The sequence below is a fragment of the Ochotona curzoniae genome, unplaced genomic scaffold (genome assembly GCF_017591425.1).
Source record: "Ochotona curzoniae isolate NIBS_2020 unplaced genomic scaffold, NIBS_Ocur_1.0 contig_523, whole genome shotgun sequence".
NCBI classification, from domain to species: Eukaryota; Metazoa; Chordata; class Mammalia; order Lagomorpha; family Ochotonidae; genus Ochotona; species Ochotona curzoniae.
In genome coordinates, this window is record NW_024466459.1 from 3,210,130 (window position 1) to 3,225,948 (window position 15,819).

General features: G+C 46.9%; 1 protein-coding gene across 3 annotated transcripts in view; it reads right to left on the bottom strand.

The window, feature by feature from the left end:
• PRKCA (protein kinase C alpha) overlaps positions 1-4,890 on the bottom strand; it is a 374,168-nt gene extending 369,278 nt beyond the window's left edge. For 2 of the 3 annotated variants that reach the window (XM_040989544.1, XM_040989543.1), the window contains exons 1-2: positions 4,444-4,779; positions 2,116-2,147 (exon numbers count right to left, since the gene is read on the bottom strand). In XM_040989544.1, coding sequence (XP_040845478.1) covers positions 2,116-2,147; positions 4,444-4,616 — 205 coding nt within the window. In that variant the 5' untranslated portion in view covers positions 4,617-4,779. Of the gene's footprint in view, positions 1-2,115; positions 2,148-4,443 lie in introns of all 3 variants that reach the window. The other variant, XM_040989542.1, reaches the window with a different exon arrangement.
• Between the last annotated feature and the right edge of the window lie 10,929 nt (positions 4,891-15,819).

A 15,819-nucleotide genomic window follows, 5' to 3' on the forward strand; every position in this document is an offset into this window, starting at 1 on the left:
TTAGAAACAAAGTACATAGTCATTTCTCTGATATATAAACACTGAATTTCAAATATCAGGTAAAATAAAGTCAGTCCCAGAACAAACACAAACAGCTAAAACACATTCGAAAAAAAAATGTTCAACCTCACTCAATCTAGCAGATGGAAATTGAAAAGAGAAGTCCTTTTTTTAGCTTCCTGATTGGCAAAAACTATACATTTTACATACGCCAACTGGGGTCTTACTGCTAGGCCACATACCAGCCTGTTAATGAGGTTTTGGAAGTTCCCCTCGTATATTGAGAAAAAAAAAGTGTGCAAGTTGAAAAATGATGCAAAGTCATGAATCCTTCTGACAAACCAGGTACCAGGTGTGTGAATGAGTCAGTGACTGAATGGATGTCTTACACAGCAGCTATCCGTGGATATGGGAAGAGACAAGGGTATACCATTTCACTTTTTATACCACACATTTTTAAATGTCCATGAGCATCACTTTGATCATTTAGGTAGAGGAGCTACGCTGACATGAGACTGCTAGTCTGCAAAGCCACTGTGAGTGCTGCTCTCTGGGACTCACAGAACCCTCGTGTAACTCAGCTGCTCTGCAATTCACACACATATCCTGTTTGAAGAAGCAGCTCTGAGAGAGACCAGTCACATTCTGGATTCTTTTTATGCAGAAAGGGAAATGTTCTTAAGACAATATGCTCAATTTCTCCTGGAGATGTACTATCATTTTGGAAAATTGGCAATTTTTTTTTTCAGTCAGTTCCCCTAGGTCCTCAGCCAAATGGAAAAAGAAATCAAGAAAGATAACAATGGATGTGAATCATATTAGCGAAAAATCGTCTGTATTGAACATTTCGCACCTTTTAACTGTCTAACATCACATCCAAGTCTGGATCCAATTCTCACCAATTAGAGTCAGGTGCACGACTCTAGGAAGCGAAAAGAGCAAACATTCCCTTTGGCGCCTTAAAGAAACAGTTGCATACCTCCTTTCTTCATCCTATTTTGGAAGAAATAGGCCTTGATTCCCAAAGGTGATTCTCAAAATGATTTACTCAATAAAGGTTGTATTAGTACATCTCAACTGAAAACAGAACATGAACGAATCACATCAGAGAAAGCCCCATCTGAAATGATGCACAGAGACCAACTCTTCTTGAACTGTTCACAGATTCAAACTTTTTAGAAGGTCACCTCCGAGCACAATTTCAAAGTTGTAAAATTCAGTGCACAGTGCCTCTGTCTCTCTAATTTACTTATTAGACAGTGTTTGGATAATACTTTCCAGGCTACAATGTACTTTTCACTTGCCCTAATAATAAACCTGTCCCCAGATGAGACATGTAACAAAAACTAAATAAATACAATAAAGACAATTAGTGGCAGAACCAAAAATGAGCTAGTGAACCAGTCACAACTTCACAATCCAGAAAATTGTTTTAAAAGGATGGAGAGTTTGAAAAGATGTGTGTGAAACACAAGTATAGATCAGAGGACAAAACCAAGGGGTTACTTTCTGGATGCGACACAGTGTTGTATCCATTGTCAGATAGTTAAGAAGAAAGAAAAGTGTGCCTGCCTGTCATACTGCAGCAATCAGTCATTACTGAATCACTGACATAAATCCCTAACTTGCAATCTGTGCTCTGGATGACAACTGGCAATGCAAACAAAACACAAAAACCCTTACTGGAGCAACGTAGGGCCTCAAAGGAGGTACGCAGTAAGCCCAACCCAACACAGAAGCCATAGAGATAAAGTACAAAAAACAAAGAGGAAGAACAAGAAAAAAAAAGTCACATGATACAAAGTGACTCCTTTTTTTTTTCCTCAACACCCACACAAAGCCAGCAGTTTCTGACAAGAATGTTCTCAGCAAAAAATAAAATTACAGGATTTTTTTAAATGAGAAAAAGGCAGTTCTCTACGTCAATTAATAGACAACACTGTTCCATGTTTTAAAAGGCCCAAAGGTATGGCCCTCATATTTCAAAATATTCTCTAGATAACAGTATTTTTTTGGATCACCAAGGGGGGGGGGGAGATGACCAGGAACACATTTCCTGTCTGGAGGGCTTACTTCATGACGTACTTGAAAATAAAACCCAACAGGGCAGCTTACCTTGGCACTGAAAGCCTTGCTTTCCAAACCCCCTGAAAAACAGAAATGAGAATAACACAGCTTAACAATCTGTGACGGACAGCACGTGTTTAACAAGCTATGCGACAAAACATTCTACAGATTTCACATCCAAGAAGTTGATAGGAATGGTATGCCTTTGTTTCTAACAAGATTACTGTACAAATTCAACTTGGAAAAAAAAAAAAAGTCTGCCCCACTTACAAAGGATGCAAGTTACTTGTCAATTCTTTACACTCTGTTACTGAAATTTCAAGTAACCAAAAAGGATGCCCTGGGGTGGGGGGCGGAGAGCAGAAAGTGCCTTAACCCTGTTCCTACAGATTTACTGAAAATGTTTCTTCTCATAGGACTTATGTGGTTGAGGTGAATTGTGTTAAAATTGGTCCAGTAGCCCCACAGCCACTTCTCACATTTAATGTTGGCTTAAGGGACCAGCCTTTATGAAACAGTATCCCTGCTCTTTGCCCCTGAGACTATCACGATCTAATTATTCACGAGAAACGGCAACATCCGAAGCAGGTGCAGAGGGATCAACGCCTGACTTGGACATTCAACTACATCTCTCTGCTAGGGATGAACTACAATACAGACATCCTCCAGAGCTGTAAGCGCTTCCTTTACATAACACTTGAAACACATAAAGTGCTTCACACACATGCTGGCTTAACTGAGGGGTCTCTCTCCCCACCAAAAAAAAAAAAAAAATGCCCAAATCCAAATAGTCTTAAAATAGCAGCACTTTCAGACTGAGGTACAACGAGTAAAGAAAAGACCCACAGAGGCAATGATGCAGAAAGTGCAAGAAATCAAAAGCACGCGCAAGACCTTTCCCTGATGAGCTTCACTTGGCTGCTCCACAATTAAGGGGACAAGTTGCAAGGTGCGGGGCTGGTGGGGGGAGGGGGACTTTATTGCCCACTTCACGGAACACCTGGGAACTTCAGTGCCTCGTGGGTTCCAGCCTTCCGGGCGGTGACAGGGGAGAAACCAGACCTAGCCTGAAGGCGTTGCAAGCAGGTCTCTAACTTACCTACTTCCCGCAAAGTCATCGCCTGCAGCCCCTTCCCCTCAGTGCAATCTCCCAGCTGACTCTAAGCTGAAGACCATCACCACCACCACCACCACCTTCACACACGCCCCCATCACACACATACATACACACAAACACCCCGCACTATCTCTTCTGGGCCCGGACGCTTCAGAAACTTCGCTTCAGCAGCCTTATCTAGAATTCCCTGCAACTGTGAGCTCCACCGCTCCTCAGGCTGAGGACGCTGGCAGGCGGACCGGGGAAACCCTTGAGAGGTGGAGGTACTTTACAACCGAACAGCCCGCTCCTCTCCGCGGCTTTCTACTCAGGGCCACCACGTGCAATGACTCGGATCCCCTGTCATGCCCCCATCCAGGTGTGACGGAACTAAGACTGAGCCCTCCAGCTACGGTGCACCCCTGGGGCGCCCCGCAGATGCCGGGGCACACCCACAAACAAAAGGTGAAGGAGTCGCGGGGTCCTGCTCTTCCGCATCCCACCCTAGCGTTTTGGGGGCGAGAGGTAAGTAGGTCACCGACAGTTGAGAATCACAGACCCCCTGACCTAGGGGACCCCTCCAGCCCATCAATTTTCCCCCACAGAGCCCTCCAAATGAAGAGTAGCTGTGATCACTGCAAATTGCGTTAACTCCGACACGTTCAGCCACGGCAGTTTGTGTTTTGTTTTGTTTTTCTTAAATGAGGCCTCTGTCCTCATCAGCGGGGTTACAGGTCTAATCTGGTGTGTTGACAGGGTCTATTTTAAAAGGCTCCCTCTGCCCTTCTGCCATTCGCCTGCTCGGCTCGCTCGGCCCTCCCCCCCACCCCACGCCGCCACAAGCTTCCAACAGTTTGCTCGCTCGCTGCCTCGCTCGCTCTCTCCCGGGCTTCCAGTCTCCGCGCGCCCAGCAGATCCTGACTCCAGGAGGCAGGGGACCCGAGGCTGCAGCCGAGGGCGAGCCCGAAGGAGGCACAAACACACGCCCCCCGAATGCGCCCTTGCCTACCCGGCCAGCCGGGCCGGACTGCCTGCTTCGCCACCCCGGCAGCGCCGTCCCCCGGAGGGAACTCTGCGCCGCGGCGCCCTGCCCTGCGCCAAGCCCCCGGGCCCGCGGCCGCTCGGCGGGCTCGGCCAAGGGCGGGCTGCCTGGCCCGGCCGGGCTCCCTCTCCAGCGGCAAGCGGGTGTGCCGGCCGAGGCGAGACTTGGGACTCTCCCCTCCGGCTCTCCCAAGTTCTCCGAGGGCGGCGGCGTTCCGTGCGCCCTCGCGCGCACCTACCAGATGAAGTCGGTGCAGTGGCTGCAGAAGGTGGGCTGCTTGAAGAAGCGGGCGATGAATTTGTGGTCCTTCACCTCGTGCACGTTCTTCTGCCTCAGCGCCCCTTTGCGGGCGAAGCGGTTGGCCACGTCCTGAGACGCCGTGGAGTCGTTGGCCGGGAAAACGTCAGCCATGGTCCCCCCCAACCACCTCTTGCCTCCGCCGGGGAGCAGCAGCCGGCGAGGGCCGGGGTGGGCGGGCGAGCCGGCCGGCGGAGGAGAGGCGCCGGGCGACCCCGGGCAAGGGGCTGAGGCGGCTGCGCGGAGAGTGGAGCCGGCGCGGCGCTGCGCTGCGCTGAGCGGAACCGGAGCCGCTCTCTCGCTCGCTCTCTCGCTCTCTCGCTCGCACACTCGCTGGCCCCAAGCTCACTGACAGCCCCGGCGCCCGGCGCTCGCGCTTCCTACTCGCCGTGGCGAGGTGGCCCGGAGCGGCGCCGCCCACTGCGCATGCCCCGAGTGGCAGGGCCGCGCGGGCCGGAGACGCGGCGCGGGTGCGCGCGGGCCGGGGAGAGGGAGCGCGCGCAGGGAGGCGCTGCCCTGCCCTGCCCGCCGCTGCCCTGCCCGCCGCTGCCCTGCCCTGCCCAGCGCTGCGCGAACGGGCGGGACAGCAACGCTGGAGCTGGGAAGCAGCCTGGAGAGGGAAGGCTGCCGCGGCCCGCCGAGGACTCCCGAGTCTGGGAGCTGAGGAGGAAGCCGGGAGGGGCGGACCTACTGTTCTTTGCCTTTCTCTTTGCGTCCGGCTTCCTCCTCGCCCTTCTCCCGGAGCTCCTGCCGCTGTACTCTAATCCTCTTCTGCTCTGCTTGCTCGGCCTGCTCCTAGCAGGATTCCGGGCTCCGCGAAGCCCAGAGTTCCGAAGTGGGGCTCCCACCTGTCTGCCCGGTGCCTCTCCCTGCACACTCAGCAGGTGGATGGCTTACTTCGCGCCCCCCTAAGGTGCCATGCCTGTGCTCAGTCAGCTCGTGCTGAAGTTTTTCCTGGCTGACAAGTCAGATGTGTGTTCCTCAAACCTGCACGCTGTGCATAGATGGCAAGAGAGAGGCAACAGCTTTTAGTAACTGGGCCCTGACGTCATTACCCACCTCCAACCGATAACCTATCTGTACCCATGAGTTTGTAAGCGTGTCCAGTGTGGACGTTGAGGTTTTGACACCACTGAGCATCGCTGAAGGTCTTGTCCTGGTGGCTTCTCCCGGTGTGTTCACTGGTTTCCCACAGCTACCATGTTGAGGATCAGGCCTTCTTAATTTTACAAGTCCACAGCCCTAATTTAGAAATCATTTTGCATCCTAAGCTAATTACGGCAAAAGTGGCAGGTGCAGAGTGCAGCCCAGAACATTTGTAGATTACCAAGTAAAGCTGCTTGTGCAAGAGTGCCTGGCATGGATATGCAAAGGACACAAGTGGCAATGTCCCTACTAATCATTTCCTGAATATTTATTAGGTCTGCCTGGAGGATACAAAAATTCAGAGAGGAAACAGCCATCGCCCACCATTTCATTGCTGCTTTTATTTGATTGCACCAGATGCACGAGGTTCACAAGACAACGTTATAAGGCAAAGAGAACACATTGTCTAGTTTTTAAAAGACACTTTTTTTTACAAACACAGAAGCTGTCTTGGAGAGAGTATAGAGGGAAAAACCAAGCAGGGCCGCTGTGTTTTGGTTATTACTTAATTGGGACTCTTGATGATGGGGCTTGTGCTCAGATTCTAACGAGTGTAAGCTGTGGGCCGTACACTTAGCTGACCCACTTACAGTCTGCTGTGCCAATGTTATTGATGCGTCAAGAGGCTGCACCTGGTTGATATCCTCGCTGATCCAAAATTTCACCACTCATGGGAGGCCTTCCATTTCGCGACAGGGCAGGAAATGTAGAGCAGGGCATGTCAGGAAATCGATCAGGTTCATCACAAAACACTGTAAGTGTCTCAAGCCATGGTTGTTTATGGCTTAATAATCATGAATCAGGCAGAGCACAGAAGGAACTGCCATTTCCTCCCATCTTTATCTAGCACTTGAGGAAGAGAAGTTTGTTTCTCCCAAGGCTTTGATGTTTGGAGGATGAGGCTGATGTCAGACCCCTGAGCCCAGCAAAGGGGAAGCTGAGAGTCAAGTAGATACGGGCAGCAACCTTGACGGCTCCTACGGATGGAGCAAAGCACCTGCTTCCACCTGTGAGCGCAGCAGGAGACCATGTCTCCGCTCAGGTTATGGCTCAGCTGTCTTGCCTCAGTTACTATTCCTTGTGGTTATAACTGAAAACCAGTCAATTGATTGATGGGGGGAAGGGTGGCAAAAGTACTTCCACTGCCCAAATCTTAGCTTCATATTGGGGAAGAATGGCGTACATGGAGTGGGGAATTACCAGTTACCAAGCAGTGTAGCACTACCTCTGGCCAAACCCGGTGGCAGTGTTGGGGCCGCCATGCCCTTACACAGCCCGCCTGAAACTTCCACATAGTACAACTGAAATGGGAGGGGCTGCGGAAGGGCTCTCTGGGGTGTTTGTGATCCTTGGCCATGGGCATCAGCAGTGGTTCTCAAGTCTGCTGTGAAGAGATGGTGTAACAAACAGAACTACAGATACTGTCAGAATCCTGCTTTGTCCACCCCTCTCCCCTGACCAGGGGAATCCTAAGGCTGGAGGCTGGCCAGGTTCAAAGTCAAGCCACTCAACTAGCTACTGAGTACCAGAATGGTTTACTTCAAACTAGTATCTTTGAGAAGCAACTTAAAACGTGCTGCTGTTCTCTGTAGCTAAATGGGCTCTTTCCTAAAAGACCAGGCTGTTTTCAACCTGGCCAATTGGAGCTACTTCAAGTAGAAAGAATGACTGATTGTGGTATCTTTAGCTAGCTAAATGAGTTAAAGCCTCATGATTTCTTCACATACTGTAATCCAAGGTTTAGAGGTGGTTACAACAACTGATAGGCTACATAGTTGACTGTGCAACAGCTAACTAATTCACAGTGACCGGTAGGTCTCAAAAGAGAGATGGGGTCTAGTTGAAAAAGCGACTGTGGGAGTCAGGAGAGGCACGACTAGGGCTTTAGGTACAAGGTGTGGTCAGGTGAGCTGGCCAGGCACAGGTGAGCTCCAAGGTTCCCAGGCTACTCATGGCATGAAGACAGGTACAAGATGAAGTCCAAATCACAAATTCTTCACCAACCAAGCCGTGAGTCTTTGTTTTCCCAGATGGGTAGCACCATGTCTAATTTCCACAAACGTACTGGGTGGGTGGAGGCCCTGAGGAGCCTCACAATGGATCCAGTGGGCTGTGGTTCTAGTGAAAGAACTTCTGTGGGCAGTGCTCTTGGACTTGAGGTTTGGGGACTTGCCTTCTAAACAAGTCTTTCTCTGACCTCTCTGCCTCTTCCTGTCTACAGTATCACTAACCACCTTGTGGCTGAAACTGAGACGATTCAACGATTACCATGATTCCTGGTTTTCCCTTCATCTTACTCTTACACCCAATGCTAGAGCATATCATGCAATCTCTAGCTTTAGGACTGGTTTCAAACCTGTCCATTGGTTCCCATGCTAGTCTAAGATCCATCGACCCTCGTCTGCTTCTGTTTTTGTTTCTTCTCTGTTTGTACTCAACAGGTAGGCATCTTGTAAAAATGTGCTTATTTAAACCCAGTTTATAATCTTAAGTAGATGCAAAGACATTGCACAAGTGCAATTTTCCTCAAGTTAACCATAAGTATAACAGCCTGAAGAAATAAAAGGAGGCATATTTTAGAAGCTGTGGTTTGGGTGTCTTTTACTCCCCTTAGGTTCATGTGATGGAAGCTGGATCTGCATCATGGCCCTATTGGGAGGTGGTAGAACCTTGAAAAGGTGGGTCCCAGTGGATGACCCGGTCATGAGGGTGCTACCTGCAGAAGGGATCAGCGTAATATCAGACGACCAGGTTGGTCATGAGGAAGGCTTACCCACATGTTCAGCCCCTCCTGTGTAAGCCTGTTGACTTCTGTACCAGTTCTGCACCAGGTGCTCATCCTCAGCAGAGCCCACAGCGATGAAGCAACCTGCTCTGGGACATTCAGACTCCAAAACTGTGAGCCAGACATCTGTTTTCTTTATCTAATGTTCAGATACAAGTATTTAGATATAGCAACATAAGAAATGGATTAGGATGCAGGCATAAAGGCTCATAGGGAATACAACTGTGGTACAAGAGGTTAAACTACTGCTTGGGTGACATGAATTTCATATCAGAGCGCCAGTTCCAGTCCCAGCTGCTCCACTTCTGGTCCAGCTCCCTGCTAATGTGGCTGGGACGGCAGTAGAAAAATGGCCCAAATCTCTGGGCTCCTCCAAACCATGTAGGAGACACAAATGGGGTTCTAGGCTGCTGGTTTAGGCCTGCTCCAACCCTAGCCATTGTGGCCATGTAATAAGGGAAACAAAGAATGAAACATCTCTGACTCTCCCTCTCTGTGATTCTGTTTTCAAATTTGAACCAAAAATGAATATAACTTCCTAAGAAGCAGAAAGAAATATCCTACCAGCTATTTATCAAGAAGAAAAAAGAATAATAAACCCAATGGAAAACAGAGGCCAAGGTTATGAGCAGCAAGTTCTGAGAAAAGGAAATTGAATAGATTTTAAAATGTGGCAAAATCTTCCATCTGCCTCATAAGAAGATAAATGCACATTAAGATCACATTGAAATCCCATTGTGACCTAAAGCTTGGGCGTGGATAAAAAGTGTAAGGAACACGCTGTCTTAGCAAAGGTGTGCAACATCAGATGGTCTCATATATCAGGCACAGGAGTACAAAGCATCACAGAGATCGCAAACAACAATTTGGAGTGGCTGTTAGAACTTAAGGTGTATCAAGCCCTTTAACTTGGCAGTTCTGTCTCCAGAAATGAATGCTACATATACAAAGGTGTGTACAAAAAGGCATATCTGTGAGGGCAGCATGGATCCTAATAGCAAACTGTTATCAAGGCTCTAGCCAGGAGACTCTAATTCAATCATTTCTGATGCATTTATATTACCATTTGCAGCTGTTTTAATGAAATCAGCTATATGTACTAATAAAGAAATATCTCAGATATAGGCATGTCGAAAACAAAATACTCAAGTGGATATAGAACAGTAGCATTTTATACATAGCATACTAGCATATTTCAAAAGAATATATTCCTGGCTAGATAGATACTTTAAGGATTTGAATACACGAATAATCCAGGAGGAGAAGTGGCTGCTGGGGGAAGAGTGATAGAGGAAGTTTTTCACTGTATTCACTATCTTGTACCTTAAAAATATGTGCTTCTGTTCAGGAAAGAAAGAACAACTCTTCAGAAGACTTCACAATATATGCATCCATAGATTTGCATCGGTTATATTGTATGGAAAGTAGCCCATACAATACAAGGTACTTGGAAAAGTTTGTGGGAAAACAAAAATATGTTTATTTTGGCACAAAAAATGTTTTAAATGATGCATATGAAAGATCTTCAAAAAAATCTATGAAAAAATGCATGCTATGAAAAAACTGTACATGGATTTTAAAATTGCATCAAAACAAACCATCTTTTAATTCCATTTTCCCATGAACTTTTCCAAGTGTCCTCATATAAACATGTGTGCATTCCTGCACCTACTGCTGTGTGTAAGTATGTGAGCCAGAATGGTTGTAGAAGTAGCCAGCATAATGGAATCAGATCTCATCCATACAGGAAGCCCAATCTTGGCCTCGGACTTGTGTAAGCATTTAGAATTGATTGGTGTTTTTTTTGTTTTGTTTTGTTTTTTGTTTTGTTTTTACCAAAAGGGTTTTGTTGGGTGGAGCACAAAGTGCCTTCCAGCTGGAATGTGGAATCATGATTTAAACCAACTCCTTCACTGCTGGCATTCACTAGGGGAGGTAAATTCATCCCTGGACTGCCCAAGCAGGGGTTTCTCAGGGTCCTTAACTTCAACTCCCTCCTCCTGAGGGTTCTCGTGGCATTTATTCCAGTTTCCCTACAATAGCCACAACACAGTGCAAGAGTCAACCCCCTAGGTTCAAGAAATGAGCCTAACATTTATTAGGTTGGGTTACTTGGATGAATGAGCTTCTTTAAGTCTCTCGTTCAGCCAGTAAAAATGACGATATTCCTAACCATGCAGGTGTTTCTTGAGAACGTAACCAGGTGAGATACATGAGCGTTTAATCAACACTGATGGTTTCTCATGCTAGCACAGGTAGAAAACACTTTGGCTCACCCACATCAGCATTAAGAGGAATGTGAAGTACAGCTCCCCTCAGCTCGTTCTCCCTTCCAGATTGATGGACATGTTTTCTGTCTGCTCTCGGTGGCTGCCATGAATTAGGAATCAAGAGCTGAACACACACAGAGGGAGTGTGAAAACTTCCCCTAAGGTTCGTATTTTAAACGGACACAACTTGTCACCAGCCAGAAAAGATCCAAGTAATTCCCATAGATGTGCATCCTCTACTGATTCAATTGAATTGGAAGCTGGTACTTAAGTTGTTATACTTTCTCATAGTATTTACTTATGCATATTTCCTGAACATTCTTTTTTATTTTAAAAAGATGTATTTTCTTTCTTGGAAAGGCAAATTTACAGGGAGAAGGAGAAACAGAAAGACCTTCTGTATGCTGATTCACTCCCCAAGTGGCCACAACAGCTAAAGCTGAGCCAGTTCAAAACCAGGAGCCAGAAGGTTCTTCTGGGTCCCCCACACGGGTGCAGGGTCCCAAGGCTTTGGGCCGTCCTCTACTGCTTTCCCAGCCCCTAACCAGGGAGCTGGATGGGAAGTGGAGCAGCCAGGACATGAACTGGTGCCCATATGGGATCCCAGCATATGCAAGGCAAGGATTTAGCCACTGAGCCATCATACCAGACCCCTCAATCTTCTAAGAACCAAAAATCTCTATCTGTAGTAGGAATTAATGTAGTAACAAAAAAAAAAGACTAAATTGTATTTTTTTCTCAAACATGTAAAAAACAGTTAAAAGCAGTAAATTCCATTACAGAGATTCAACAATTACCAAGTCATAATACATCTTATTCCATTTGTCCCCTATCTTGCTTTTTTATCTCTAGGTAATAACATTAACATACCAAATATTATTGCCAGGAGGAAACTTTTGGGGAAGATAACTGAGCCCACCACTTGTTGCTTTCAGTTACAGATCAAACTTTCCAAACTACATTACTTCTGTACATACAGTTTAGTGTAAGTCAATTATGCCTTAGTAAATCTACAAACTTGTTAAAGATGACAAATAGCTAAGCACAACTAAACCAAATAAGCAAACAAACTGAAAGTTAGTAGCAGAACCAGTTGGACCTCTCACATGGCATTCAGCTAAGACATGCACCTGCTGTCCAGTGGGTGTGAGACTCAGTGGTGGTTCCACCGCAAAACACATGCTAAGATGCAGCTCTGTGGCAGACTCTCAGCCAGACCAGAGAACACCACATGAAGAGAGCTTTTTCCTGTTATGCCTTTTGCCAGTGTGATTCACAAGCCCCCAAGCACCAAGCCTAAGTGAGTAGAAAGTTTTTCCTCTCTGACTTATTTCAACCACACAGTCGCATACATATATATTTGATGGTATCTGATTGCTGCTTTTTGTCCCCCTAGGATCTCACTGACTCTTCTCCTTCACCTTTTCTCTCCTGTGTGTAGGAGATCTAATCTCTGACTTCAGTTTGTCTACTTCTTCCATTTTTTTTAAAGATACATTTATTTTTATTGGAGAGTCAGATCTGCAGAGAGGAGTAAAGACAGAAAGGAAGATCTTCCTTCTGCTGATTCAATCTCCAAGTGACCATAACAGCTGGAGTTGAGCCAATCCAAACTGGGAGCATGGGGCTTCTTCTGGATCTCCCACACGGGTGCAGGGTCCCAAGGCTTTGGGCTATCCTTGACTGCTTTCCCAGGCCACAAGCAGGGAGCTGGATGGGAGCTGCTGGGGTTAGAACAGGTGCCCAAATGTGATGTCGGCTTGTGGTAGGCAAGGATTTTAGCTACTATGCTACCACACCAAGCTCTTTTGTATTTCTTTTAAAAGTTATTAAATGATTTTTTGTTGTTGTTTGAGAGAGAAAGAGAGTTCCCACCAGTGGTTCATTCCCTAGATGCCTGAGGAGCACATCTGTCCTGCTGTAACATGAACAAAGAGGCTCAGCTCTGGATGGGTGTTACTTGAGGAAGCTCCATTCCAGTGGGCAGGAGGATGTGCATTTGCATGAAAAGAATGTTATATATTTCTCATGTCCTTTGAAGGGCAGCAGCACAACTGCAACTTACAACCTCCAAGCACTCTTGCTCACACCTCCTCCTTCTTTCCCTGACAGTCAGTAGGACTCCCTACATTCTGAGACATCCCCATGCCATCGCTCCAGAGGAGATTTCCTCCTCAACTGACAGCAGGAACTTCTACGACCTCCCCCCCCACCCTTTAGTGCCTGTCACCACCACCGAGCAGTGGCGACACTAAAAATGACGACACTAAAAACGACGAGGCACGCTCCTGAGGGTCTGGGAAAAACTGGAACCACAACCGGACCCCTTATTGCCAAAAGCAGCCGCTGCTCCTGTCCCCATTGGTCTAAGCTTTCCTCCCTGCATCTTTGGCTGGCCCTCTTTCCGCCACCCTTCCTCTCGTTCTTCTTCCCATACTTCCCAGTCTCCTTTCCACCACCCTTCTTCCCGTGCCCCAGTCTTTCTCATCTGTTTTCATCTGTCTGTCTGTCTGTCCATCGCAATCATGCTGTCATCCGTCCATCCGTCCTCGCCTAGCTTTTACTGGCTACTTTTATACCATTCTCTACCAATCACTTCTCCCCGTGGGTCCACTTGGCACTACGTGATAGGTCAGTAATTGCAGCGGGGCCATTAGCCTTTCCCTGTGACTTCCTGTTTACATGCTGGCGAGACCAGCTCTGCCTCCTGGACCTGGGCCAGCTGCCATCTTGCAATGGCCCCTCCAATCTCAGGAGTGGCTTTAGCACCCCACTCCCCACAGTGCCTATTTGTGCTCTTTATAATAGAACCCTTTCAAAAATACCTCCCCTCCTCTCCTTTCAACGTGAGTCTTTGCCTGTCGCTGTTTCATGGGTTGGCATCATAGGAAGTCTAAGAATTGATGTTGTTCAGGGTAGCATCACCTACAGCAGAGGAAGAGTGTTAGAAGTGATCAGCATTCTCAGTCACTTGTTCAGCAATGCACACTGAGTCCTATTTAGTAATGACACATCATTATGCTATGTGGTATATATTGATGCAGAGATGAGTGGGACTGACAGACCAGGCCTCTGTGTCATTTATGTCCTCCTTCATGGTTCGTGTGGTGGGGGAGTTTGTGGACATTCCCATCTAGGAAAATGTAACTCATCACATTATGTTCATTTGTATTCCTTTCTATAATGGCCTTCATTTAATATGCAGGTAGAACTGCCTTCAGAACTTTGATACTGTTTTTGTTTTCTTGCTGTGAGCTATAATAGAATCAACTCACAATTCCGGGGATGGAATCAACAGCATAGTTCTTACTAGCAGGCCTAGCACCAAGATTCAAGCAAAACTGGAAGCTGCACCCCAGAAGTACATCTAACAGGGTGCATACAGAGAGACCAAAAGCTAACAGAGAATGACCACCTTCCCTTGGTGTTGAGCCTGGCTCTTTTTCCCATGTACACAAGGTCATTTGGTAAATAATACAACCTGTAGCTGTCTCTGTGATTGACATAGCACCCGGGTGGTAATGCCTCCCAGAGCCTTGTCAACCACTCCAATTTCTACATAAGGTATGATTCAAAAAAACAGAAAGAATATAACACATAATCAGAAGTAGAACTTATCTGTCAAATAAAGAATATAAAACATATTCTAAAGGAGAACTTATCTGTCAAATATTGATTGAGTACTTATTGTATGCCTCATCATGCTTGTAGATTATATGTGATGGAGATGAATAGTGAGTAAAGTATTTTTTTAAATGAATTTTTTGAAGGGCAGAGTTACAGAAAGAGAGGAAAAGACAGAGAGATCTTCTATCTGTTTCTAGTTCTCTCTCCAAAGGGTCAAAGTGACCAGGGCTGGGCCAGATTAAAATAGGACCCAGGAGCTTGTTCTGGGTCTCCTGTGTTGGTGCAGGGACCCAAGCACTTGGGCCCAAAAGCATGAGCAGAGAGCTGGATCCGAAGTGGAGCAGCTGGGACTCTTGCCCATGTGGGATGCAGGCCTCACCAGTAGCTGTACCTACTATGACAGTACCAGTCGCAGAGCAGTTTCAGTGGGAAGAGGGTCAAAGCTTGGCTTGAGAGAAAAGGGGAACAGGAATTTGCCCCACATTTAAGACACCAGTGTTCCATACCACAGTGGCCAGATTGGATCCCAACTCCTTTGCCTAATTTCAGCTTTCTGTCAGTGCAGGCCCTGATTGGCAGTGGTAGTGGCTCCAGAAGTTGGGTTCCTGTTGACCACGTAGGGACCCAGATTATAATCTTAACTCCTAGTCATCAAGGGCAATTGGGGAGTAAAGCTGCAGTGGCATTCTCTCTCTCTCTCTCTTCCTCTCCCTATCTTTCGCCTCCCATTTAAATAAAAAGTGATTTCTTTTTACTAAGAGAGAAAGGAGGCAGAGAACCTGAAGTCAGAAGTCTATGGAATGCTGTTAGAAACAAGAGAGGAGACGCGATGGAGGAGGACAGTGAGATGAAAGTATTTTTTGTGGGGAAATAACAATGTGCTTGTATGAAAATGGGAATGACCCTCCAGGGAAGACATGCTACATACGTGTCCTATAGGTATGTTGACTAAGAATGGTTGATACATGCCAGAGAAAAGCCTTTTACTCACTTAGGTTCAGTGCTCAAGGGCCTGTGAATTAAACTAACCAGACAGATAACCAGAGAAAATCCCAATATCTATCCCTATGTGTATGTAGGAACATACAGAAAAATGTGATTCAAAGGGGCGGTTATCATTTGAGATTTATGTAACATCTTAATAGGGGAGAAGAGGAGAAGATTTAGGGGAAATGAATGACTTTTAGGACGAGAAATGCTCCCCTCGGAGGCCAGAAGGGAAGAACCAGAGCCTTCTGTTGATGTCTGTTGGAGTGGTCTCTTATTCCCCCCAAGTGATGAGAGCAGCTCTCTCCCGGTCATACACCTCCCGGGGTAGAGATTTATGAGCACCGAGTTCTTTCAGGAGGTTCTGCTTTCAGGCTGATAAAGGGAGCTCAGGGCGGCGAAGCCCCTTACGGCATCAGTCGCTCCTGGGATGCCTTCAGCTGTAGATGGGTTTTTATGTGTGATGACATCCTCTGTATTCTGGAACTGACTGCAGAGCAAC